General features: G+C 40.7%; 1 protein-coding gene across 3 annotated transcripts in view; it reads right to left on the bottom strand.

Annotated features, from left to right (window-relative positions):
* Positions 1 to 2,722: 2,722 nt before the first annotated feature.
* LOC139279849 (claspin) overlaps positions 2,723 to 26,988 on the bottom strand; it is a 59,628-nt gene continuing 35,362 nt past the window's right edge. For 2 of the 3 annotated variants that reach the window (XM_070899112.1, XM_070899114.1), the window contains exons 12-26: positions 26,196 to 26,295; positions 25,299 to 25,369; positions 24,238 to 24,455; positions 23,658 to 23,809; positions 23,025 to 23,254; positions 22,668 to 22,785; positions 22,404 to 22,485; positions 18,181 to 18,269; positions 14,796 to 14,957; positions 13,406 to 13,527; positions 11,274 to 11,401; positions 10,007 to 10,097; positions 9,600 to 9,679; positions 5,713 to 5,877; positions 2,723 to 2,949 (exon numbers count right to left, since the gene is read on the bottom strand). In XM_070899112.1, coding sequence (XP_070755213.1) covers positions 2,833 to 2,949; positions 5,713 to 5,877; positions 9,600 to 9,679; positions 10,007 to 10,097; positions 11,274 to 11,401; positions 13,406 to 13,527; positions 14,796 to 14,957; positions 18,181 to 18,269; positions 22,404 to 22,485; positions 22,668 to 22,785; positions 23,025 to 23,254; positions 23,658 to 23,809; positions 24,238 to 24,455; positions 25,299 to 25,369; positions 26,196 to 26,295 — 1,925 coding nt within the window. In that variant the 3' untranslated portion in view covers positions 2,723 to 2,832. The remainder of the gene's footprint in view (positions 2,950 to 5,712; positions 5,878 to 9,599; positions 9,680 to 10,006; positions 10,098 to 11,273; positions 11,402 to 13,405; positions 13,528 to 14,795; positions 14,958 to 18,180; positions 18,270 to 22,403; positions 22,486 to 22,667; positions 22,786 to 23,024; positions 23,255 to 23,657; positions 23,810 to 24,237; positions 24,456 to 25,298; positions 25,370 to 26,195; positions 26,296 to 26,988) is intronic. The other variant, XM_070899113.1, reaches the window with a different exon arrangement.

The raw sequence follows: 26,988 nt of genomic DNA, 5'->3' as shown, positions 1-26,988 counted from the left end.
ACACAGAGCGAGATTAACGATGTGTTAATCTGCCCTGATTTAATGATGTGCTCAGCATTTGAAACGGAGTTAAATTCAGTTTAATGCATCTTGCTAACAAGCAGCAGGTATATCTGATGACATCGTTCAGCCCATTAATCGCATTAATAACCACCTTTTTACTATTGCTATTAGCATACTTCCACTCAATTCCATCACAGCAGGAATAATTTTCTCCAGTCTGCTGCGCATAGAAAATAACCTGACATCTTGTTTAATGAGGAAAAATTTAATTGATACAAATTGCATTATTTTAGTCTCATACAATGCAAAGCTAAAATTTACTCAGATATTTAAGATGGATGCCATTTAATTTTTTGGTTGTAATTGGGCAGGAAAATGCATCTTTCACATAATCTAGACAAGCACAAACTGCTCAGCAGCTGTAACATTGCACTGCAAGGGCCCCCTCTAGTGTTGGAGTGCACTGATCTGTTCATGTTACAACTTTACTTAAGGGAACATTTAACATTTTCAGTTTAGCTCCCTGCCGAGACAGCAGCTGGTACCACAAACAGACGAGTGACATAGGCCAACCATTTTTTTTTGTGCAATGTATTAAAAAATCTCTTTAGGTGAAGTTTTCAGTGAACATTGTCCTTCAACATATTTCCCTTCGTGTTGGTCATGGAGAAAGTTAAAAATAAAATCTCTCCCTGAAATCTTTTGTCTCCCAATCTAATTATTGCTATCTATCTCTCAAATAAGTTATTCTGGAGGTTGATGATTCGCTGCACAAATATGTAGTCACTGCAACTAACTTGGGTCTGTTTTTGTAACTTATACATATGGCCCCTGCTTCCCCCTTACATGTCCAGCTGCAATAGCCTATTCACTTGGACCTAGCCAAATTTATTTATTTATTTATTTTTAAAAGTTGCCAATCATGTCTCCTCAAAGTCTACAATTTTCAAAGTAAAAAGCTCCAGTTCTCCAAACTTGTCCTGGTAACTAAGAGCCCTTAAACTAGATGTCAGTTAGTGGCCCTCTATCTGCCACTGAACACAGATGTGGCCTGACCAAGGCTGTATGAAAAGGGTAGTATTTCTTGTTTAACATTCAATTGTCCTGGCAATACATTCTAACACCCTATGCTCATTCACAATAGCCCTGTGTCACTGGTCATATTAAAAGACCAGACAGGCATAGGTCCATTTCCCTCATCACATTTAGATCCACATGTTACTTATTTTTCTACAAGGTCTTTACAATCGCACCTGAAAACTTGCAAATAGTTTCCCCAGTGTCAAGATAGTTGAGAAAGAAACACAAATCCTCATGGGACTGCATGAGTAGTTGACCTCCACATGGGGAAAGGACAGGGGAATGGGGCTAACTGAATAGCTCTTTCAAAGAGCCAGCAAAGGACTGATGGGTTGGAATGGCGGCCTCCTGAGCTTTATTATTCTATGTTTTAGACAGCTTGGTCCATTTATTGACACCTTCTCTGCAATATGAGTGGATAAATTTCACATCTAACTCAAGTGAGATGGTTCATTTTAGTACGATGTACAAGCAGACCATTCATTCCTTAGACAGTCAGCTAAACGGAATAGAGCAGCAGAGATCTGGGAATACAGATACCTAAATCACTAAAAGTAGCAAGGCAAGTTGATAAGGCCCTTAACAGGAATAGAATACCAAAATAGGGAGGTAGTGTTAAATTTATACAGAACCTTGGTTAATCCACACTCGGGAGTGCTGTGTGCAGGTCTGGTCTGCATACTACAAAAAGGATATTAAAGCACTGGAAAAAGTGCACAAAGGTTTAAAGGGACGTTACCAGAATTGAAAGGATGCAATAAGATTGAGCATGTTGGGGTTCTTTTCTCTAGTAAGTTTTTAAAATGATAAATGGGTTTGATAGGAAACGGTTTCCTGTTATGTATAAGCCCAGAATAAGGTGGCATTAATACAAGATTACCACAAACAGCAATTTCTTTAGTTTGGTGAGAATGTGGAACAGGCAGACATAACATTTAAGGGGAGGCTTGATTCATACGAGAAGGGAGTAGAGGGATACAGAAAAAGGGTGGGAAGAGCCAAGTAGAGTGGGCGAAAGTTCATGGGAAGTATAAACACCAGCATTGACCAGTTGGGCCAAATGGTCTGTTTCTGTGCTGTAGATTCTATCTAGGTACTTTTCAATCTGGCTCAATGTCATAACTCCCATACATCTCGTTTTTCAAAAAAAAATTCTGATGAGGAACTACTAAAATCTGTGCTAATTTATTGGATGTCTTTCACCCCAAATTTGTTACTCGTTTAAAGAATTGGAAAAAAGGCTTGAATTTTATAGCATTTTCACGACCGGACGAGCCAATGAAGTACTTAAAAAAAAAAAAAATTGGAAATATTGTATGTTGCAATAGTATCCAGTGCTTCAAAATACATTGACTCTTCATACGGTATTTAGATCAGCATTACTATTAACTTGTACAATGATCTCGTGTTTGCCCTCTGACCCTCACCCATCTTTTCCAGGTTCCTCTTTTTCTTCAATTTGAATTTCAACTTTATATTTGGATGATAATTTGATGGAATCAGAATCTAAGACATAGCACTACAAATAGCTTTTTGGAAAACAAGCAGCAGTTAAATATTTTTTAACCCCAATAGCAGATGAGAGAGTGTATTGTTAATTGGGTGAAAATTAAATCTCCAGAGATTATAAAAATGGGTAATTTATTTCTTGGATAAAACAATCTAACAAAAGAGCATTTATATCATATACATGTACAACACAGCTAATTTACAATCACACAAGCTGAAACTACATTATAATTACAATAATCATTTCTCTAGATATCGAAATATACTTCTAGTATGGGTGCTATTTGTTGATGTCTTCTCAGTACGTGGGCGTTTTGCCAATGAAGTGATTGGAACAGCAGTTGCCTTTCTTTTTGTCTGCAAAACAAAGTGGATTCTTTAATTCTGACAATATGCATCTCCAGCAAAAACCAGTGACCCAGTTAGTAGAACATAGGAACACGAGTAGGCCATTCAGTCCCTTAAGTCTATTCTGCTAGTTAGATCATGGTTGATCTTTACCTCAACTCCATTTACTCACCTTTGATCCATATACTTCGATACCCATAGCCAACAAAAATCTATTTCAAATCTTAAATTTCAATTGACCCAGCATCTGCAGGCTTTGGGAGAGTTCCTGATTTTCAATACACTTCACATAAAAAAGTGCATCCTAATTTTTCTCCTAAATGGTCTAGCTCTAATTTTATTATGCCTCCCTATTTTGGAATGTCCCATTAGAGGAAATAGTTTATATTCATCTACCCTATCAAATCCATTTATAGCAACATACAACACCTTGATTAGATCACACTTCAAAACTTAAGGGAATACAGGCAAAGTTTATGCAAGTGTCCTCAATATAACCTTTTAAGCCAGAGTGTAATTCTGGCCAATACATCTCTTCTGAGGATCAGTGCCAAAGCCTGAAAACAGTATCCCAGCTGGGGTGTAACCAAGTCTGTGCACAACTGAAACAAGCATTTCACTTTTGAATTCCAACACCCTTAAGATAAAGGCCAACATTCAGTTAGGCTTTTTGATTAAGTTTTGTACCTGTACACTAGCTTTTAGTGATTCGTGTATCCAGACACCTAAATACTTTGATCCTCCATACATCGTAAAAATATTCCAATTTGTCTTTCTCAGAATTGTTCTATTACAAGTAAATTATACAGCAGCACTTGGTTCCCAACGGATCTATTCTTAGCCCCCTCATATTTCTCATCTACATATGCCACCCCTCATAGCAACATCATCCAAAAACATCAGGTCCCACATGTACAATGACAGCAACCACCACTGCCTCTGATTTGTCACACTGCTTGTCTGGCATCCAGTACTGGATGAGCCAAAATTTCTTCCAAGTAAACATTGGGAAGACAAACTCTGTAGCCTAGCCACTGATTCCATCCCCTTCTATTTACAATCTATATTAATGACTTGGATGAAGGGACCGAGTGTAATGTAGCCAAGTTTGCTGATGATACAAAGATGGTTGGGAAAGCAAATTGTGAGGAGGACACACAAAATCTGCAAAGGGATATATAGACAGGTTAAGTGAGTGGGCAACAATTTGGCAGATGGTTTATAATGTGGGAAAATGTGAGGTTATCCACTTTGGCAGAAAAAAAAATTAGAAAAGCAAATTATAATTTAAATGGAGAAAAATTGCAAAGTGCTGCAGTACAGAGAGACCTGGGGGGTTCTTGTACATGAAACTCAAAGTTAGTATGCAAGCACAGCAAGTAATCAGGAAGGCAAATGGAATGTTGGCCTTTATTGCGAGAGGGATAGAGTATAAAAGCAGGGAAGTCCTGCTACAACTGTACAGGGTATTGGTGAGGCCACACCTGGAATACTGCGTACAGTTTTGGTCTCCGTATTTAAGGAAGGATATACTTGCATTAGAGGCTGTTCAGGGAAGGTTCACTAGGTTGATTCCGAAGATGAGGGGATTGACTTATGAAGATAGGTTGAGTAGGTTGGGCCTCTACTCATTGGAATTCAGAAGAATGAGAGGTGATCTAATCGAAACATATAAGGTAATGAGGGGGATGCAGAGGGGATATTTCCACTCATAGGGGGGGAACCAAAACTAGGGGACATAGTCTCAGAATAAGGGGCTGCCCATTTAAAACTGAGATGAGGAAGAATTTCTTCTGAGGGTTGTAAATCTCTGGAATTCTCTGCCCCAGAGAGCTGTGGAAGCTGGGTCATTGATTATATTTAAAGCAGAGATAGATAGATTTTTGAGCGATAAGGGAAGGGTTATGGGGAGCAGGCAGGGAAGTGGAACTGATCAGATCAGCCATGATCTCATTAAATGGCGGAGCAGGCTTGAGGGGTCAAATGGCCTACTCCTGCTCCTTATGTTAGTGTTTTCTTGGACAGTCTCGGGCTGAACCAGACGGTTTGCAACTTCAGTGCCCTATTTGATCTTGAGCTGAGGTTCTGACCCCATATTCTGTCAGTCACCAAGACAGCCTACATCCACCTCCATAATAATCGCCAGTCTCCACCCCTGCCTCAGCCCATCTGCTGCTGAAACCCTCATCCATGCTTGTTACATCTAATCTCAAATATTCCAATGCGCTTCTGGCTGGGCTACTATATCCCACCCTCCATAAAAATAAGCTAATTTAAAACTATGATTCCCGTATTGTAACTTGCACCAAGTCGTCATCTATATTCATATGCTCACTGACCTACACTCAATATTTATTTATTGACAAATACTAAAAAATACTAAGTAAATGAACTCTGAACCCTATTCTGTACACCTACTTGTCTGATGGATTAGTCAGTAATACCTTCCAGTACAAGTTCATCTTGGGACAAGTGACATTTCTACTTCCTGCTGCGACTCTGGCTATAAAGTCTTCAGAAAAACAGGTTTATAAAAGTATGCAAGAGGACAGAAAGAATGTTTGATGGAGAAACAATTGATTGCAACAAATAATAAAAGCTTACTGTTTTATTCTTCCCTGTAAGCATCTTTAAAAAATCAACATGGCACGGTAATGTTTGACACATTGTTGGCACTGTATTGATGGTCAATCCGAAGTGGATCATGTGACATTAAATAGAAAGAATTAAGTGGTGTTCAGACCCTGCACACCAGTCTTATTCTATTCTTACCTGTGGTTTTGATTCGCTCCTAGTATTTGCATTCTTTTCTGGAGATAGCGTATGGAAGACAAATTTACGGGAGTTGGCACGAGGAGCATTTAGATTCACATCTGATATTGCTGCTAGTTTCTGCAGTACTTCCTGAGGTCGGTTTAGCAGGGATCCATTTTTCATCTATTATGTATATATAAAAAAAGACACAACCATGAACAGTCGATAACAGCTCAGGAGGCGGCCATTCGACCCATCGGGTCCATGCCAGCTCTCCGTAGAGCAATCCAGTCAGTCGCCCAATTCTCTCCCCCAAGCAGACTTTTGATTCTCTAAAAGGTATGGAGCCACCATAGCAAAAAAAAATACAATATAGAGTATATCTACATAAAATTATAACCGCTCCAAAAAGCAGCATATCCTTAAAATTTTTTGGGATGTCTTTAAATGGCTGATATCAGCCATTTCAAAGAGCTCATGATCCATTACAAAACAAGCAGAGAAGTGCTTTTAAGCACATTTTCTAACTGTTGGCCTAATTTTAATTTCCATGGGAAATAGTTTAAAATTCAGTTGGTGTGGAAATCTGACAGCCACTGTGCAGGGTTAAATTTGTTATATGGATTGGACTAGTGGGTGGTCTTGGTATACAGAGATTTCATTACACCCACTGTGGAACAAATTCTTCTGAAAAGACTTTACTTAAAAAAAACATACTTTACTTAGAAAAATTACCCTGTTCAGTACATGAACCTTTTAAACATAGAAACATAGGTGTAGGGATAGACCATTCGGCCCTTCGAGCCTGCACCACCATTCAATAAGATCATGGCTGATCATTCACCTCAGTATCCCTTTCCTGCTTTCTCTCCATACCCCTTGATCCCTTTAGCCGTAAGCGCCACATCTAACTCCCTCTTGAATATATCCAACGAACTGGCATCAACAACTCTCTGCGGTAGGGAATTCCACAGGTTAACAACTCTCTAAAGAAGTTTCTCCTCATTAGTCCTAAATGGCTTACCCCTTATCCTTAGACTGTGTCCCCTAGTTCTGGACTTCCCCAACATCGGGAACATTCTTCCTGCATCTAACCTGTACAGTCCCGTCAGAATTTTATATGTTTCTATGAGATCCCCTCTCATCCTTCTAAACTCCAGTGAATAAAGGCCCAGTTGATCCAGTCTCTCCTCATAGGTCTGTCCAGCCATCCCGGGAATCAGTCTGATGAACCTTCGCTGCACTTCCTCAATAGCAAGAATGTCCTTCCTCAGATTAGGAGACCAAAACTGAACACAATATTCCAGGTGAGGTCTCACCAAGGCCCTATACAACTGCAGCAAGACCTGCATGCTCCTATACTCAAAACCCCTAGCTATGAAGGCCAACATACCATTTGCCTTCTTCACTACCTGCTGTACCTGCATGCCAACCTTCAATGACTGATGTACCATGACACATAGGTCTCGTTGAGCCGCCCCTTTTCCTAATCTGCCGCCATTCAGATAATATTTTGCCTTTGTGTTTTTCCCAAGTGGATAATCTCACATTTATCCACATTATACTGCATCTGCTATGCATCTGCCCACTCACCTAACCTGTCCAAGTCACCCTGCAGCCTCTTAGCATCCTTCTCACAGCTCACACCGCCACCCAGTTTAGTGTCATCTGCAAACTTGGAGATATTACACTCAATTCCTCCATCGAAATCATTAATGTATATTGTAAATAGCTGGGCTCCCAGCCATGAAACTTGCAGTACTCCACTAGTCACTGCCTGCCATTCTGAAAAGGACTCATTTATCCCAACTCTCTGCTTCCTGTCTGCCAACCAGTTCTCTATCCACGTCAGTACATTACCCCCAATACCATGTGCTTTAATTTTTCACACCAATCTCTTGTGTGGGACCTTGTCAAAAGCCTTTTGAAAGTCCAAATACACCACATCCACTGGTTCTACCTTGTCCACTCGACAAGTTACATCCTCAAAAAATTCCAGAAGATTTGTCAAGCATGATTTCCCCTTCATAAATCCATGTTGACTTGGACCGATCCTGTCACTGCTTTCCAAATGCGGTTATTTCATTTTTAATAATTGATTCCAGAGTCGAGACTGTTGGAAAATGATCACCAATGCATCCACTATTTCTAGGGCCACTTCCTTAAGTACTCTGGGATGCAGACCATCAGGCCCCAGGGATTCATCGGCCTTCAATCCCATCAATTTCCCCAACACAATTTCCCGCCTAATAAGGACATCCTTCAGTTCCTCCTTCTCACTAGCCCCTCAGTCCCCTAGTACTTCCGGAAGGTTATTTGGGTCTTCCTTCGTGAAGACAGAACCAAAGTATTTGTTCAACTGGTCTACCATTTGTTTGCTCCCCATTATAAATTCACCTGAATCTGACTGCAAGGGACCTACATTCGTTTTCACGAATCTTTTTCTCTTCACATATCTACAGAAGCTTTTGCAGTCAGTTTTTATGTTCCCAGCAAGCTTCCTCTCATACTCTATTTTCCCCCTCCTAATTAAACCCTTTATCCTCTTCTGCTGAATTCTAAATTTCTCCCAGTTCTCAGGTTTGCTGCCTTTTCTGGCCAATTTATGTGCCTCTTCCTTGGATTTAACACTATCCTTAATTTCCCTTGTTAGCCACGGTTGAGCCACCTTCACCGTTTTATTTTTACTCCAGACAGCGACGTACAATTGTTGAAGTTCATCCATGTGATCTTTTAAATGTTTGCCATTGCCTATCCACCGTCAACCCTCTAAATATCATTTGCCAGTCTATTCTAGCCAATTCACGTCTCATACCATCGAGTTACCTTTCCTTAAGTTCAGGACCCTAGTCTCTTAATTAACTGTGTCACTCTCTATCTTAATAAGGAATTCTACCATATTATGGTCACTCTTCCCCAAGGGGCCTCGCACAACAAGATTGCTGATTAGTCCTTTCTCATTACACATCACCCAGTCTAGGATGGCTAGCCCTGTGGTTGGTTCCTCGACATATTGATCCAGAAAACCATCCCTAATACACTACAGGAAATCCTCCTCCATCGTATCGCTACCGGTTTGGTTAGCCCAATCTATATTGCCAGCTGACACAAAGGGCAGGAAAACAAAACACCATTACAAGATTCTGGCTTGGAGCTCTGGAACTGGTGTGTAGGAGTTGCAAAACAACCAATGCAATAACACCTCCAAATTCTCTCCTCTTCCATGTCAAGTCCCCACTGCCCATCCCACCCCTCAACCAAAAGGCCAGCACACATCCATGATGAGCTTGCTCTCAGTGTATCCCTTACAAAAGCCTAGTCATGCTACTCCACAGTGTGTGCACACCTTGTGGTACAATCTCACAAAACACTAGGAAAAACAAAAGCTAAGCCTAAAACAGGCACAGCACACACTGCTCAGTCTAACCAAAATTTCTGAATACTTGTGATAATTACAAAAGGAGTCATATGTGCAGATATTCAGACACCCAAGCAGGGAAATTTTATTGGTGGGTGGGATTTTCAGAGTTGAGCTGCTCCAGATCAGTTGCCAAGACGGATCAAAAAAAAAAACACCAACTCACTAAAATTAAATACACCACACAAGCTACTCCCATAACTTACGGCATATTAGCTGTTGAAGAGGGCAGACTCTAATAGGTGATCAAAAAACTGAGATCCTATAAAAATGAAAGGTTTTATTTTGCCCCAGGAAAAAAAAATTGAAATGCCTTCTCTTAAGTGCCGGTTATAAACAGGCAATTATATTTCGAAGTGAATCCAAGAACACTTAAAAAAAAACTCACATGTATCCCTTTCCTCACCCCTCATTTCTAGAATACTTGAGATTGGGAGCATTTATTCAAACCCATGAGCAAGTAACCAATTCAATAATGATGACATACCCAAAGGCCAGAGGATTTCTGGGGCTTGAATCCCATCGGTTCCTGCGGTTTCTTTTCTGGAACTACTTCCATGGAACTACCTGCAAACCCAGACATGGCAAGCATTAGGTTGAGCCTCCTTTAATGATTTGTGCTTTACACATGGCAATACCAAGTAGTTCTATATTTTATGCCACAATCTCAGTCTTGTTCAAATAAACGAGTCTCCAGTAGGTTTCCACACAAGATATATTTAATAAAATTTGATATAATGGTTGTCATTACAACTAAAGTACATTTAAGAACAGGACTGAAGTTGGTTACACTTGTGATATGGCACTTAGTTTTCAACCATTCGCTTTAAAATCAGAAAATGCTTCGGGCTGTGAGATGTTGTGAAGAACATGGATTGCAATGGTTGTACACACCTTTCTGCAAAGCTTTGACAGCAATTTTCTTTGCCAGTTTCATGAATTGGCTGTCTTCACCAACCTCTTCCTCACTACCTACATCCTGTGACTGCAGGGAAAGAAAGATAGATTATACTTCAAACTGAAGAAATCCAACAAAAGATTTGACCTTAAAAATACAATAGCAAAGTTAAAAAAAAATTCAGTATACAAAAATCAGTTGCCCACTGACCAACACTTTTTTCAGAGATTGACTTTCCTCTCTTTCCCATCCCATGTGAATAAGAAATTCCCTCCTACTCCTATCCTCAAAGAAGCCTCCAATTACATTTGAACTAAAATGACAACCCATAAAATGGTGTAGATCTTCACATCTCTATCTCCCACCTCCTCCAAAAAAAAACAGAGGTTGGTATCCTGGTATCTGCAAAATGAGCTAGCAGATTTCCATATCAAGAGTCAGGAGGGGCAGTCTTTTTCACCTTTACAGCGGCTTTTTGTTCCCAGTGACAGCTGTATTTAATTGACTAGGGATGCATGGTGAGCAGCATGTATGCTTGGGGCAGGTAGCTGCAGAAGGTTCTGACTTATAAGGCAGCTGCACTGGACAGAAATTACCACTGTGGAACACAGCAAGAAGCCCAGAGATGTCTGATATTGCAAATGATAACAGTTTGATCAAATAAGGAAGGAATGCTTTCTGTTATGTTCTGTTGACAGAGTAAAGCGAGAGCCTATTTTAAGGGTATATCATGTCTGAAAAATACCCTTCACTGGCACTCCAGAACTTCCATAACTCAACTTGTATACTTCAGTTTATGAAATTGCAAAATTAGATTCTGTTTAAAACACAGATGGTGATTTCTGCAATGAGATTTGGTAGTCAAGTAATTCCAGCCAGTTTGAAACAGAGTTAATATTGGATCAAAGCCCTTGCCTCCATACAATTCTTGAGCCAGGACGGCAGAATCATTTAAGCCATGAACCACTCCACACCCACTTTTGGGGCTCTAGAGTGTATCTGGTGTGCGTGCATGTGAGCAAACGATCCACATTCTTGTGCTTTCTTTCTTTCTTCCACCCCCAAACAAGTCTATTCAAAAGCTATCTATGTAGCAGGCTGGCCAAGCAACAAAGTCCGATACCAAAATTTTAATTATATGGCAACGTTCAGGTGAACCCTACCAAATATGGATGATTCACGGTTGCAAAAGGCTTAATGTTGCTGTAAGCTATTAAGTGCATCTAATTGATGAACCAAAACCAGCTGGCATACAAAAAGCACCTGCTCACGAAGCCACTGCTCTCGTTCAAATCGATCCTTTCGCCATTTTACTTCTGCATCATCTACTTCCTCTTCATTTGGTTCATCCTCAGAATCTCCACGAAACAAGTCATTCTGTGAGGAATCATCTGAAACAAAACACACATTTATAATACTCAAAATAAAGTCAATTTTAGATTTAATAAGTGTTTTTCTGCAGAAGCAAGTTGCAGGCAGCCACACCAGACTTGTAGGCCAGGATAGATGTGGATGCGACGAAGATAAAGACACGAGGTGGCATTGTCCAAGACTCACTGCATGGTTTATCAGAAAATCATGGGTGCATCTCCTATAGTCAATAGTAAAGGAATCTGTAACAACCACACTGCCCATATGTGCCTTTATTCAGTGCCCAAATCAGTGAAAACAAACTCACTAGTATCACCAGCAGATTAAAGCTACAGGTGCTTCAACCTATAGCTCACAGTCATCTGATGCTAAAGTCAACCAATCATGTTTGTCATATGCAAAAACAAATTGCATTGCAGTAATACAGCCTGCTCTATGAAGCATGCATTGTTTAATGTGATCAGGCAGTGTTTAAAAGTACTTGCTAGAATTAAGGAGTACGGTAGCATAATAGCTATGTTACTGGACTAGCAATCCTGAGGCCTGGACTAATGATTCAGAGATGTGGGTTCAAACCCCACCAAGGCAGCTGGGGAATTTAAATTCAGTTAATTAAATAAATTTGGAATAAAAAGCTAGTATCAGCAATGGTGATCTTGGGCTCAATTTTGGCCACCATTCTGTGCTGTTCTTTTGGCATATGCAGCTTTTTGTTTTGAGCAGACAATAATCTGCAAGTTTGGCAAAAGTTTCTGAGCTGTTCTAAAGTAGGTACGTCCGATTTTTAAAATTCCCGATTTTTTAACGTCACTGGAGATGGAACCTGCCGTGTGTGCCACCTCTGGCCATTTAAGCAAGTTTGGCCAAGTACGATTTTTTTCAAAAACGGCACACTGCGCGCTTGTGAAAAACCTTTCCTACACTTAAGGAAATCGGCGGCGAGAAGACACCATTGTTCAGCAGAGCTGAAGATAGGGCAGGTAAGTGCTGGTGGGGGGGGGGGGGCATTTCAGCCTGGGATAGGTGCAAGTTGGCATGCTGCCATCCTGGGCCAAAAGGACCCCGCACCTGCCCACATTACCTCTTTGGCTAAGATTAACTATCTCACCTGGTCAAGGCACTGGAGAATGGATGGTGTCCGTGCATTCATACTAAGTGAGCCAGAGCCTCCAGAAGAGGAGGAAAGAAAATAAGAGGGGCTGGGGTGGGGGAGGAAGAAAGAGAAGTTTGTGTTACAAATCCTGTGGGTTGCTCATGATAAGTCAGATAATACACGGGCGGGCCAGTGCGGGGTCCTTTCGGCCCGGGGCGGCAGCGGCTTCAGTTTCCAGCCCAGCCCCAGCTCCAGCTCTTTTTCAGTTTCCAACCTCAGCCCTTCTGAGTGTCTCTCGTTACCCTAGCAACATCAGTTTTTGGCGCAGGCCTTAAGCTCCACCCACAAAGCTTAATACCAATCTGCACCGCTCCAGATTCAAAGTTAATGCCTGCAAAACTTGGATTTTTTGGGGCGCATTTGGGCCACTAAAAAAAAAAAAAAAATCAGACGTACCTCTTCAACTGCGCCAAAAATCACCCATATGGAAAATTGAGCCCATGAAATTACTGGATTGTTGTAAAAACCCATCTGGTTCACTGCCATCCTTACCTGTTCTGGCCTATGAGACTCCAGACCCACAATGTGGTTGTCTCTTAACTGCCCTCTGAAATAGCAGCTCACCACCACTTCAAGGGCAATTAGGGATGGGCAATAAATGTGGGCCATGCCAGTGATGTGCACCCACTCCCCCCCCCCATAAACATTCAACCAAGTTATGCATATATAAATTTAAGCAACGCTTTTTTTTTGTATGCAAGAAGCAATTATGATTCACCTTTTCTCCAGGGGATCTCATGCTCTGAACATAATCTAATCTAACTTTACATTTTAGAAACGCTGACAGCTAAGGGAAGCTCTAACTAAAAAATACTCTCCGATAACCCTGCAATGATCTCATCTCAATGGTTTGGCATTTAAAAAAACACACCAATGTTTTTCCAACGGAATCTTCGTGCTCGTCCCGGTCCATCAGTGTGCAGGTCTCCATCAGCCAGGTATTGTTCCTGATAAAGACGCAACTTCCGTTTATCATCATCCATCAATACCTTCCTGCAAATGTGGGAGGATGGATAAAGAGAGAAAAAGGATTAAAGGATAAAGGATACAGTACTTTTAAGATAACAAGCAAGGAACCAATCAATAGAACATACAGCCTGGTCAGCCTTGTTCTAGTATCCAAGTGTTGGGAACCAAAAACCCTGGTATCTTTCTTCATTCGGGAATCAAGCTCCTATCTTCTACACTCGTCTTATACTTAAACATGGAAGTTAATCACATGACAGCAACCTTGGCATGAGGATCTTGGAGGACAAGTCCAAAAGGTAAATTTTCCTCCGATTATGGTGTTCAATTTCAGACGGTCTTGCAAGGTACTGATCCAGTTCATTAAGAACAAAACAATAAGCTCTAACTTGATTTGCTGTGCAATTTAATCATTCCGAGCTCCCATAAATACAGTTATGCAACTAAAATATTCTGGCGGTGAACAAAACCCATCATTTTGAATTGGAAGTTAGCTATAGTCCAAAGAGACTTGATATTTCAAAAGGAAAATCCATAATTGCTGACCAGGAATTTTTTTGCTAATAAGCTAAAGGTTACATTTTAATATTTGCTTGTCTTGTTCGTCTCAGCTGTGGCTCAGTGGGTAGCACTCTGGCCTCGGAGCGAGAAGGTTCTAGGTTCAAGTCCCACTCCAGAGACTTAAGCACAACAATCTAGGCTGTCACTCCAGTGCAGTACTGAGGAAGTGTTACATGGTCAGAAGTGCCTCCTCTCAGAGGAGACGTTAAACTGAGGCCTCGTCTGTCCTCTCAGGTGGACGTAAAAGATCCTACGGCATTATTTCAAAGAATAGCAGGAGAGTTATCCCAGGTGTCCAAGCCAATATTTATCCCTCAATCAGCATCATTAAAACAGATGATCTGGTCATTATCACAGTGCTGCATGGGGGAGCTTGCTGTCACATTTCCTACATTACAACAGTGACTACAGTTCAAAAAGTACTTCATTGGCTGTAAAAGCATTTTGGGATGTCTGGTGGTCGTGAAAGGCGCTATATAAAAGCAAGTTTTTCTTTTTTCTTATATTCAACCTAAATTGACATCAAATTGTTGGCTTAGGTAAACAGATCTTATATTCCTAAAAGGCTTTGTTAAACTTGGTCTTTCTACAAGTCAGTGCACAATGATATTTGGCAAAAGGCAGCAAGGTTCTAAAATGTCATCCAATGAAACAATCAAATGTCTTACTTCATCCTTAACCTTTATCTGATATTCCAGATAGAAAATGGCCCTATTTGTTGGGCAAGTACTCACATGTGAATTTTGTTCACTTGTTCCTGTAGTTCCTCATCAGACGGCAGATCCTCATCAATTACATCCTCTTCATAATCATCAGATTCTGCATCATATTCTTCATCACTTGCCGCTTCGCTGCCTGAGAGCTCAGCCTCGTGCTCTACAAAATCCCCTAGTTTCCTACAAAATAATTTCAAATTAGAGGCACATTTGAGCTGTGATAACTGAAGAAGCCAATAATCTACTGCAGAACTTTAAGATAAATTCACTACATTTCCTCTGAAGACTGGGGCATGACTCCTTGGGCGGTAGCATCTCTCGGATGATCAGGGCTGGGAACTCAACATCCAGGGGTATTCAACATTCAGGAAGGATAGAATAAAAGGAAAAGGAGGTGGGGTAGCATTGCTGGTTAAAGAGGAGATTAATGCAATAGTTAGGAAAGACATTAGCTTGGATGATGTGGAATCTATATGGGTAGAGCTGCAGAACACCAAAGGGCAAAAAACGTTAGTGGGCGTTGTGTACAGACCTCCAAACAGTAGTAGTGATGTTGGGGAGGGCATCAAACAGGAAATTAGGAGTGCATGCAATAAAGGTGCAGCAGTTATAATGGGTGACTCTAATATGCACATAGATTGGGCTAGCCAAACTGGAAGCAATACGGTGGAGGAGGATTTCCTGGAGTGCATAAGGGATGGTTTTCTAGACCAATATGTCGAGGAACCAACTAGGGGGGAGGCCATCTTAGACTGGGTGTTGTGTAATGAGAGAGGATTAATTAGCAATCTCATTGTGCGAGGCCCCTTGGGGAAGAGTGACCATAATATGGTGGAATTCTGCATTAGGATGGAGAATGAAACAGTTAATTCAGAGACCAAGGTCCAGAACTTAAAGATGGGTAACTTTGAAGGTATGAGGCGTGAATTGGCCAAGATAGATTGGCGAATGATAGTTAAGGGGTTGACTGTGGATGGGCAATGGCAGACATTTAGAGACCGCATGGATGAATTACAACAATTGTACATTCCTGTCTGGCGTAAAAATAAAAAAGGGAAGGTGGCTCAACCGTGGCTATCAAGGGAAATCAGGGATAGTATTAAAGCCAAGGAAGTGGCATACAAATTGGCCAGAAATAGCAGCGAACCTGGGGACGGAGAAATTTAGAACTCAGCAGAGGAGGACAAAGGGTTTGATTAGGGCAGGGAAAATGGAGTACGTGAAGAAGCTTGCAGGGAACATTAAGGTGGATTGCAAAAGTTTCTATAGGTATGTAAAGAGAAAAAGGTTAGTAAAGACAAACGTAGGTCCCCTGCAGTCAGAATCAGGGGAAGTCATAACGGGGAACAAAGAAATGGCAGACCAATTGAACAAGTACTTTGGTTCGGTATTCACTAAGGAGGACACAAACAACCTTCCGGATATAAAAGGGGTCAGAGAGTCTAGTAAGGAGGAGGAACTGAGGGAAATCTTTATTAGTCGGAAAATTGTGTTGGGGAAATTGATGGGATTGAAGGTCGATAAATCTCCAGGGCTTGATGGACTGCATCCCAGAGTACTTAAGGAGGTGGCCTTGGAAATAGCGGATGCATTGACAGTCATTTTCCAACATTCCATTGACTCTGGATCAGTTCCTATCGAGTGGAGGGTAGCCAATGTAACCCCACTTTTTAAAAAAGGAGGGAGAGAGAAAGCAGGGAATTATAGACCGGTCAGCCGGACCTCAGTAGTGGGTAAAATGATGGAATCAATTATTAAGGATGTCATAGCAGCGCATTTGGAAAATGGTGACATGATAGGTCCAAGTCAGCATGGATTTGTGAAAGGGAGATCATGCTTGACAAATCTTCTGGAATTTTTTGAGGATGTTTCCAGTAAAGTGGACAAAGGAGAACCAGTTGATGTGGTATATTTGGACTTTCAGAAGGCTTTCGACAAGGTCCCACACAGGAGATTAATGTGCAAAGTTAAAGCACATGGGATTGGGGGTAGTGTGCTGATGTGGATTGAGAACTGGTTGTCAGACAGGAAGCAAAGAGTAGGAGTAAATGGGTACTTTTCAGAATGGCAGGCAGTGACTAGTGGGGTACCGCAAGGTTCTGTGCTGGGGCCACAGCTGTTTACATTGTACATTAATGATTTAGACGAGGGGATTAAATGTAGTATCTCCAAATTTGCGGATGACACTAAGTTGGGTGGCAGTGTGAGCTGCGAGGAGGATGCTATGAGGCTGCAGAGTGACTTGGATAGGTTAGGTGAGTGGGAAAATGCACGGCAGATGAAGTATAATGTGGATAAATGTGAGGTTATCCACTTTGGTGGTAAAAACAGAGAGACAGACTATTATCAGAATGGTAACAGATTAGGAAAAGGGAAGGTGCAACGAGACCTGGGTGTCATGGTACATCAGTCATTGAAGGTTGGCATGCAGGTACAGCAGGCGGTTAAGAAAGCAAATGGCATGTTGGCCTTCATAGCGAGGGGATTTGAGTACAGGGGCAGGGAGGTGTTGCTACAGTTGTACAGGGCCTTGGTGAGGCCACACCTGGAGTATTGTGTACAGTTTTGGTCTCCTAACTTGAGGAAGGACATTCTTGCTATTGAGGGAGTGCAGCGAAGATTCACCAGACTGATTCCCGGGATGGTGGGACTGACCTATCAAGAAAGACTGGATCAACTGGGCTTGTATTCACTGGAGTTCAGAAGAATGAGAGGGGACCTCATAGAAACGTTTAAAATTCTGACAGGTTTAGACAGGTTAGATGCAGGAAGAATGTTCCCAATGTTGGGGAAGTCCAGAACCAGGGGTCACAGTCTAAGGATAAGGGGTAAGCCATTTAGGACCGAGATGAGGAGAAACCTCTTCACCCAGAGAGTGGTGAACCTGTGGAATTCTCTACCACAGAAAGTAGTTGAGGCCAATTCACTAAATATATTCAAAAGGGAGCTAGATGAAGTCCTTACTACTCGGGGGATCAAGGGGTATGGCGTGAAAGCAGGAAGGGGGTACTGAAGTTTCATGTTCAGCCATGAACTCATTGAATGGCGGTGCAGGCTAGAAGGGCTGAATGGCCTGCTCCTGCACCTATTTTCTATGTTTCTATGTACATCAGGCAAATGGTCACTTTTCAGATGGGAGCCTGGAATTGTTCTACCATTTGACCATGAGAACCATACCAAGCACAAAACCAAAATACCGCATATTAGATGTTGTCTCCTTCCAACATCAACAAATTAATTTTCCAGTAGATGGAAAAATGAACAGAAGGAAACGATTCAATACAGTTTACAAGATTCAACTGTATAAAAGAGGCATATTTTGGAAATACATATTAAAAAATATAAAAAGGTGCAACCGTAGCTTAGAGGGAAGGAGGGGAAATAAAATCAGTGTCATACTTACAGTTTACGTTTCATTTGAATTTCCTGGGCCAACTGCTCCTCTTCATCTTCCTCTTCCTCACCATCTTCCTCTCCATTACTTTTCTCATCCTGATTACAGAAATTTGACAAGTTCATCTTTTCCTCATCAATTTCGAAAACAAAAACACCACAAAACTTTAAATTATATTCATGTTCCCTAACCCATCAATTCCTTTGTCGCCTACAGGCACTATTATCCCCAATACTCTCCTAGCCGACCTTCTCTATCCTCCACTTAAGCATAGCTAAGCTTAAGCTCATCCAAAACTCGGCTGCCTATAGCTTATAGTGCACCAAGTTCTGCTCACCCATCACCTTTTCCTTGCTGTTCTACATTGGTAGAATTTAAAATACTCATCCTCATGTTTAAATCACTCCATAATCTCAGCCTTCTCTGCACTACAACCCCCTCCCTCAAATTCTGGCCTCTTGTGCATCACACCTCTTCACTCCATCAATGACAGCCGTGCCTTCATCTGCTCACACTCGCCGCTCATCCGCCCCGACCTTCCCACTCTCCTCTGAACCTGGACCCTGCTGATGTTCCTGCCCACGCTCCAAAACGGCGACCAGGGTTTTGATGACGTCATCCAGTCGCCCATCTTAAAATCATCGCACACTTGGAGCAACTTGCGCTGGAGGTTGAAGTGATATGCCGCTCCAGCTCTTTTATAGCCCGACCTGCGGAGCTCTTCTCTCGCAGGGCGGGGGGCCACGAAGATACTGAACCGGTCAATTAACTCATCCTATAGCTTCTAACGTGGGAACGACCAATTGACATTTATCCCAAATCTTTCCGCATTTCTTTTACAAGATCCTTTCCTGCCACTTTAAATATGGGCTTATCATCACGTAGTGTACATGATAGTCAGTCATGTAACACATGGATAAAAGGACCCAATTTCCAGCTTAAAAGCTGGAATTGGAAATCAAAAATGTAGAAAGTGAATTTGAAGGAGAGGAAACAAGGGCTAGAAAGTAGTCAACAAGGAGGTCTGGCTGTACTAAATGGTACATACTTCAATGCAAGGAGTATAGCGAATAAGACAGATGAGCGGAGAGCACATGTAGACACTTGGGAGTATGATATTATAGCTATTACAGAGACATGGCTAAGAGGGGCAGGTATGGCAGCTCAACAGTCCTGGTTACAGGATTTTCAGACGAAAGAGGGAGGGGGGTAAAAAGGGAGGGTCGCGGTATTGATTAAAGAAACTATTACAGCTGTGAGGAGGGACAATATGTTAGAGGGATCATTAAACGAGGCCATATGGGTCAAACTGAAAAACAAAAAAGGGACGAACACACTGCTGTGCATGTACTATAGACCCCCAGTGAGAGGGAGATAGAAGAGCAAATATGTAGGCAAATTTCTGAGAATGCAAAAACTATAGGGCAGTAATAGTAGTGGATTTCAACTATTCTAATGTTAACTGGGACAAGATTAGTGTGAAGGGTATGGAGGATACAGAATTCCTAAAATGCATTCAAGAGATCTTTTTTAGCTAGTATGTAGCAAGTCCAGCACGGAAGAGGGCGGTTCTGGATTTAGTTTTAGGGAATGAAGCTGGGCTGGTGGAAGGGGTATCAGTGGGAGAGCATTTAGGTGCTAGTGACCATAATTCAGTTAGATTTAAGATAGTTATGGAAAAAGACAAGGATAGACCAGGAATAAAAGTTCTAAATTGGGGATAAGCCAACTCTGCTAAGCCGAGAGATGATTTAGCCACAGTGGACTGGAAACAGCTACTTGAAGGTAAATCAGTGTCAGTGCAGTGGGAGGCATTCAAGGAGGAGATCCGGAGGTTTCAAGCCAAATATGTGCCCTTAAAGAAAAAAGGTGGGACTAACAAATCTAGAGCCCCCTGGATGTCTAGGGACATACAGGGTAGGAAAAAAAAAGGAAAGCTTATGACAGATACCGAGGGCTAAATACTGCAGAACCTCGAGAGGACTATAGAAAGTCCAGGGGTAAAATTAAAAACTATATTAGGAAAGAAAAGAGAGCATGAAAAATTCTTGGCAAGAAAAATGAAGGAAAACCCAAAGGTGTTTTATAAAAATATTATGAGCAAGAGGATAACTAAAGAATGGGTAGGGCCTATTAGAGACTATGAGGGTAATCGGTGTGTGGAGGCGGAAGATGTATGAATACTTAATGAATACTTTGTGTCTGTTTTCACAAAAGAGAGGGGCGATGAAGACACAGCTATCGAGGGGGAGTAGTGTGAAATATTGGATGAAATAAACAGTGAGAAGAGATATTAAGGGGTTTAGCAGCTTTGAAAGTGGTTAAGTCCCCAGGGCCGGATGAAATGTATCCCAGGCTGTTAAGCAAAGCGAGAGTAAATAGCAGAGGCTTTAACCATCATTTTCCAATCCTCTCTGGCTTCAGGTGTGGTGCCAGAGGACTGCTAATGTGGTACCTTTGTTTAAAGAAGGGAGAAAGGGATAGACTGAGTAATTACAGACCAGTCAGTGGTGGGAAAATTATTGGAAAAAAATCCTGAAGGAAGGATAAATCTTCATTTAGAAAGACACTGATTAATCAAGGACAGTCAGCACTAATGTGTTATGGGAAGGGCGTGTCTGACTAACTTGATTGAATTTTGAAAGGAGGTAACTAGGAGAGTTGATGAGGGAAGTACATATGATGTACTGTATATGGATTTTAGCAAAGCTTTTGATAAGCATGAAAGACTGGTCACGAAAGTAAAAGCCCAAGGGATCCAGGGCAAAGTGTCAAGTTGGATCCAAAATTGGCTCAGAGGCAGGAAACAAAGGGTGATGGTTGATGGAATGTTTTTGTGACTGGAAGGATGTCTCCAGTGGGGATTCACAGGGCTCAGTACTCGGCCCCTTGCTTTTTGTGGTATACATCAATGATCTAGACTTGAATATAGGGGGTATGATTAAGTAGTTTGCAGATGATACTAAAATCAGCTGTGTGGGTTGATAATGAAGAAAGTTGCAGACTACAGGAAGATATCAATCAACTGGTCAGGTGGGCAGAACAGTGGCAAATGGAATTTAATCCGTAGAAGTGTGAGGTAATGCATTTGGAGAAGGCTAACAAGGAAAGGGAATACACATTAAATGGTAGGACATTGAAAAGTGTAGAGAAACAAAGGGACCTTGGAGTGCATGTCCACAGATTCCTGAAGGTAGCAGGCTAGGTAGATAACGTGGTTAAGGCGGCATACGGAATGCTTGCCTTTATTAGCCGAGGCATAGAGGGGGTGGGATGCTTGAACTGTATAAAACACTGGTTAGGTCACAGCTGGAGTACTGCATGCAGTTCTGGTCACCGCATTACAGGAAGGACGTGATTGCACGCAAGGATACAAAGAAGATTTAAGAGGATGTTGCCGGGAGTGTAGAATCTTGGCTCTGAGGACAGATTAGATAGGCTGGGTTTGTTTTCTTTGGAACAGAGGAGGCTGAGGGGAGACCTCATTGAGGTGTATAAAATTATGAGGGACCTAGATATAGGTATAGTGGATAGAAAGGGCCTATTTCACTTAGCAGAAGGGTCAACAACCAGTGGGCATGAATTTAAAAGTAATTGGTAGAAGGTTTAGTGGGCATTCAAGGGGAAATTTCTTCTCGCAGAGGGCTGTGGGGGTCTGGAGCTCACTTCCTGAAAGGGTGGTAGAGGCAGAAATCCTCACCACATTTAAAAAGTACTTGGACGTGCACTTGAAGTGCCATAACCTGCAGGGTTACGGACCTAGAGCTGGAAAGTGGGATTAGGCTGGATAGCCTCTTGTTGGCTGGCACGGATACGATGGGCCGAAATGGCCTCCTTCCGTGCTGTAAACTTCTATGATTCTTATTGAAACAGATCTGATTTATCACTTTAGTTTACCTCAAAATGATCTTGCTGTTCCCTGTATTGGAAACTTTTTGGGGGGAGGTGGAGGGGCAGTGTGCGATAGGTTAGCTCCTTCAACAAAATGTGTGCCTGGGACTGCATTTATCCCAGCTCCTCATGAATGGCAGTTCAGCTGAAAACAGCACATCCTTAGCAGACCAAATGAATTAATTGGGAAGGCTGTATTTGAACTTGTAATGTTGCGATTTTTTAATATATTTTTTTATATTAAGAGTCCAGTGCTTAACCAGTAGAACGAGCGAGTGACCTTAATATTTTGAATATGGAACAAAATCACTTTCCCAAATTTCAAATCTACATTTTCTCACCTCACTCTCAAAAACTTCATCATCCGTTAACAGCTGAAATTGGTCATCTTCATTTTCCTGGTCATCTTCCTCATCATCTTCTCTAAGTAGAGATTAAAAGTGTTACAAAGATAATGAAAAACACATTTCACTAAAGGGTAGAATTTCAAAATGCATAATATATTGCATGTAATACGGCAGTCCATATTATAAAGAAAGCCTGATCTAGATGGTACTAAGCTTGGATTAAGATTTTGCTTTGCAGAATTGAAAGTTATCAATTACCTGTCTGTTGGAAAAGAACCCGAGCATAGCGCAAGCACCTCTGTCATAAGATCATCTGACGCTATGGTCATTGTTTTTTGTTGCTTTGCAGCAGAAGAGATGGAAGATGAGGATTCTGCTATAGAGAAAGACAGAAACTTCTCATTACAGATACATCCTGGTGACACATTATGGTTACTAGAAAATTCTTTGTTTCAAACTCATATTTGCCCAGTCTATGTTGTGAAACAAGGATAAATACAGGAACATTATGCATCAAGTCCAAGCATCAGTCTTTTGTCATTCCCAAAACACATCTGCAGAATATAAACATTAAGACGGCAATTAAAATTCAACAAAAAAAAAAACTATGAGTACCTGGAGATACAAACTTTCCAGAGCAAAGTCCAAGCAACTCATCAATATTTTGTTCTTTTTCTTTGTTCTTGTCCTTAAGTGCATCAAGATTCTGAGATTTGAACTCTCCTGAACAAAAACCTAACAACTCCCCCATATTCGCATCCATTGCATTTTCATCCATACTATCCAAGATCAGTTGACGTTTTGATGGCTGCCACTTGTTACTGCGATGGCCCACATTCAAAAACCTACAATTTAAAAAATTACATTTATTTAGAAGTCGTGCTAGATTTCAATTTAATAATTATTTTGAAGATTTAAAATACATCAATCCTCCATGCATATACAGCAAGGTGAAACGGGAAAATAATATACTTATGATGGTTTAATACACAGCAAGAAATACTTTATATAGTGTTCCAACATTGAGGAAAGCAACTTGAAGTGGTATACAACAGAAAAATGCTCAAGAACTTCAACATTGCTGTTTCAGCAACTATCATCTGGAAAGCTCCAATTCTTGCAAATGTGAAAGATACACAATGTTAAAAATAATTTGAAAATTTGAGCAAAAAAATTAATACTTAGTAACTTTAACTTATTGTTGTTATTTCCCTTACCCCAGTCTTTTTAATGAAGACTGCAACTCACCCATCTGCATCTAGTAACTGACTTTGTGTTTCATCTTCAAGCGAGAACCTGAACTGGGATTCACCAGCAGAGTTCTTCGGTTCTGGAGATGCATTGTATAAATCTTGTGAATCTTCTACTGGCATTGAGGGCTCAGATAGCTTCCCAGAACTCTGTTGGTATCAACAATATATCGTGACATTTAATTTTTGGCACTTTTTACTCCTCCTCCATCTGGAAGGTCAGAGTGGTGGCGAGGCATTTATGACAATATGATGCCCCTAGCTGGCAATGTTCAGTTTGGTGCACTGCCAGACATACAGTATCACTGACATACTTTTAAAAAAGGCAAAAAAAATTATCTTGGGTTTGAGTTGGTCTCTCCAATCACCAACAGCAAACTATGTTACTTTGCTTCAAACAAGATCAGATCAAGGGCCCAAGTCATAAAAGCAAAAATGTATTCCAGAATATTTTTCATCTTAATAACCAGTATTGGAGCTACCAATTTTTATACGAAAGTCAGTCCTCCAATCCAAGACATCAACAGTTTGCTCTAAACTGAAACCCGATGAATCTAAACTTTGCACCTTAAGCTTACCTTAGATGCTGAACTGATGAAGCTCGTTTTGAACAGACTGTTTGGATTAAAGAGGTTAGGTGATGGTGATCTGAATCCTCCCAGCATAGCAACTCCAAATCTGCCTGGCTGTTTGTTAATTGGTTGGTAGGAGGGAATCATTGACCCAATGAGCTCAAAGCTACTGTTGTGGCTATTCTCCTTTGTTGTGGAGGCCTGGGAGATGGAGTCATCTTCATCTGAAACATAAATCAAATTGTTTTAAAATATATACAATGGCTATAAATACTAGGTCAAAACTGCACTCTTGTCACTTCTGAAAACACCCAGTGATTGATCTGCTATTTTCACTAATCAGTCACTGTTCAAGGTAGACCCAAGTTACACTTCCCAAGTTTAAAAAAAATGACATAAAAGGAAATATTTCCACTAAAGCACATTTAGCTACCAGAAGTCATTTTTAGCTTGAGATATTAAAATTTAAAGAAAATAGCATTTAGTAATGAAGTAAAGGTTCACAAAATGACCAGGCGCAGATAGTCTGCATTATAGCACAAAGTCAAATGTAACGCTTTAGCAGTTAAGATATTAGAATTGCATCAATGTCTGTGGTAGGTAGGAAAACACAAAACAAAAAAAATCTAGATTACAATTCAGCAACTCTGGCTGAAAATATGTTCTGTAGAGGGTATTAGGTGCTGCTGAGTTAGCTCCTCCCACAGTTGACAAGCTATCAATACGGACCATTCATGCTCACAAACCACCAGTTGGGCAAGACACCAGTGATCACCACAATCTGCAGAACTGCAACCCAATATAAGGCATAGTCTGCACAAGAGTCAAAATATATATATTTTTTAAATCAAGAACCTTATCAAGACACAAAGGGCCAAAAGCTTTCCATCTGTGCTGTAAACTTTAAAAATTGCTTTTAGGTTGACCAAACGGAGGGATAGGGAGATGAGGGCTAAGGGCAGGTTTCATCAGTTGAAAGTACCTCCTTTAATTAACAATGTCCGGCTAATTTCCCTGAGGAGCTTTTAGCAATAACAAGTCATGGGACAGAAACTAAAATTCATTACCAAGTTTGCTATCTCCTTTGGGCGGGGTTTGTTGAAGTTGTAGTCTCAATTTGTTGCCAGAAGTCTGCTCACTGAAAAATATTACAATTCTAGATGAGTAAAACCAAATACATTTATAGGTATTGTTAAGCATGTACTTCACTAATGCTCGCCAAAAACATCAAGGAGCTTTTCTAAAGACTATGAATCGATCGAGAATTACATTCCATAGCTTCAAAACTACCATGTCACCACAGAGTGCAAACACGGAAAGTCAAATTCTCTCAATTTTGATTACCATCACAAATGTGATGAAATTTGCAGAGATTGGCCTCTCAGGGCTCCTCCTTCATCACTCACAAATCAACGATAACCACTACGCACTGCACAGCACATGAATACTCCAACATGCTACAATGTTTATAATGGTCCACACAAAGATATTCTTGGCCCAACTCTTGGGGATCAGACTGGCTATGAATGTAGTCACAATCCAAATAAATAGTTACCCTCTTATCTAAGCTACCAATTTAAATGATTAGTGTAGTTACACAGCCATCTTAACATAAATCAATTCATTTTCACAAGTAAGCAAAATGTAAAATGAATGGAGAAATAATATCCATATCTGATTAGCTCAAAAGGTTACCAAGTTGAATCAAGAAATGCCAATTCCAAACTTCTAAGTTCAAGAAAAATTTGGTAGACAAGACAGATAGGGAAAAAAAACTTGATAGCAAAGGAAACATTTAAGATACAATTGGCTGCCCAATGAAACCATTTAAGTCCACAACATTATTTGATACATTTGCAGTTAAATCCAGGGTTCCTCATCAATGAAAATAGCAGATACTGTTTTAAAGCTCCGCAAAAAATAGCGGCACAGAATAATTCATGCTGAAAATATTTATAAATTACCTCGTTTTAAAAGAGGAAGCTGTGCCAGATTTTAAGGACTGTAGAAATTCTAAGGCAACTGGTTTTGGTGTAGATTCCTTCTGGGTTACTAGGTCCTGATCTGAAATAAAGCATCAAGAGTGTGATTATGTAATTTTTGTTACATGTAATAAAAAACCTGTTACCATTAGAAGTAGTCTAGATCTGATCTGGTGTCTAGAGACACTTTTTACAGCTGAGCTTAGTAGGTTTAACCACTTTCTATAAATGTGCACATCGTTAATTGAAAGTGATCTGTTTATTGGAATATAAAATTGCAATCTTTTAGTAATCGAGGTTTGGAATAAGTGCATTTCTACCTATAAATTCACAAGATAAATTGAATCTTTCTCGGGCTGTGACATTTATGTGGCTTAAAAAGAGATTGGCTTTAGCAAGCTATGCAGCGAGAGGTCTCGAAGCCTAGCAGGTAAATAGAAAGGTGGATAATGGCGATTCCACTGTATATTAAGATTTTCTCAATAAATCTTGCTTCAATTAGTAATTTAAAAAAATCCTTATTTCATAGAAGTCGAAGTCAAAATACTGAACAAGTTACACATCCACTAGTTAAATGTTTGCCTCACTCTACCAGATGCAAGGGTTAGGAGTGCCAAAGTTTGCATAAACTGCTACACAGGATGGAAAAACTGACCACGCAAGATGTTATTGCAAAACAGTTGTTCATTATTTCACAGAACTAAAACAAAGCAGAATAAAAACCCTGTTAAGATCACTTCCACTCATTACCTTTTGGCTGAAAATCTGAAAAGAA

This window comes from Pristiophorus japonicus, chromosome 14 (assembly GCF_044704955.1).
Source record: "Pristiophorus japonicus isolate sPriJap1 chromosome 14, sPriJap1.hap1, whole genome shotgun sequence".
In the NCBI taxonomy this organism is placed as follows: domain Eukaryota; kingdom Metazoa; phylum Chordata; class Chondrichthyes; family Pristiophoridae; genus Pristiophorus; species Pristiophorus japonicus.
Note: the sequence above shows the minus strand (reverse complement) of the source record. Positions and strands in the feature narration are given on the sequence as shown.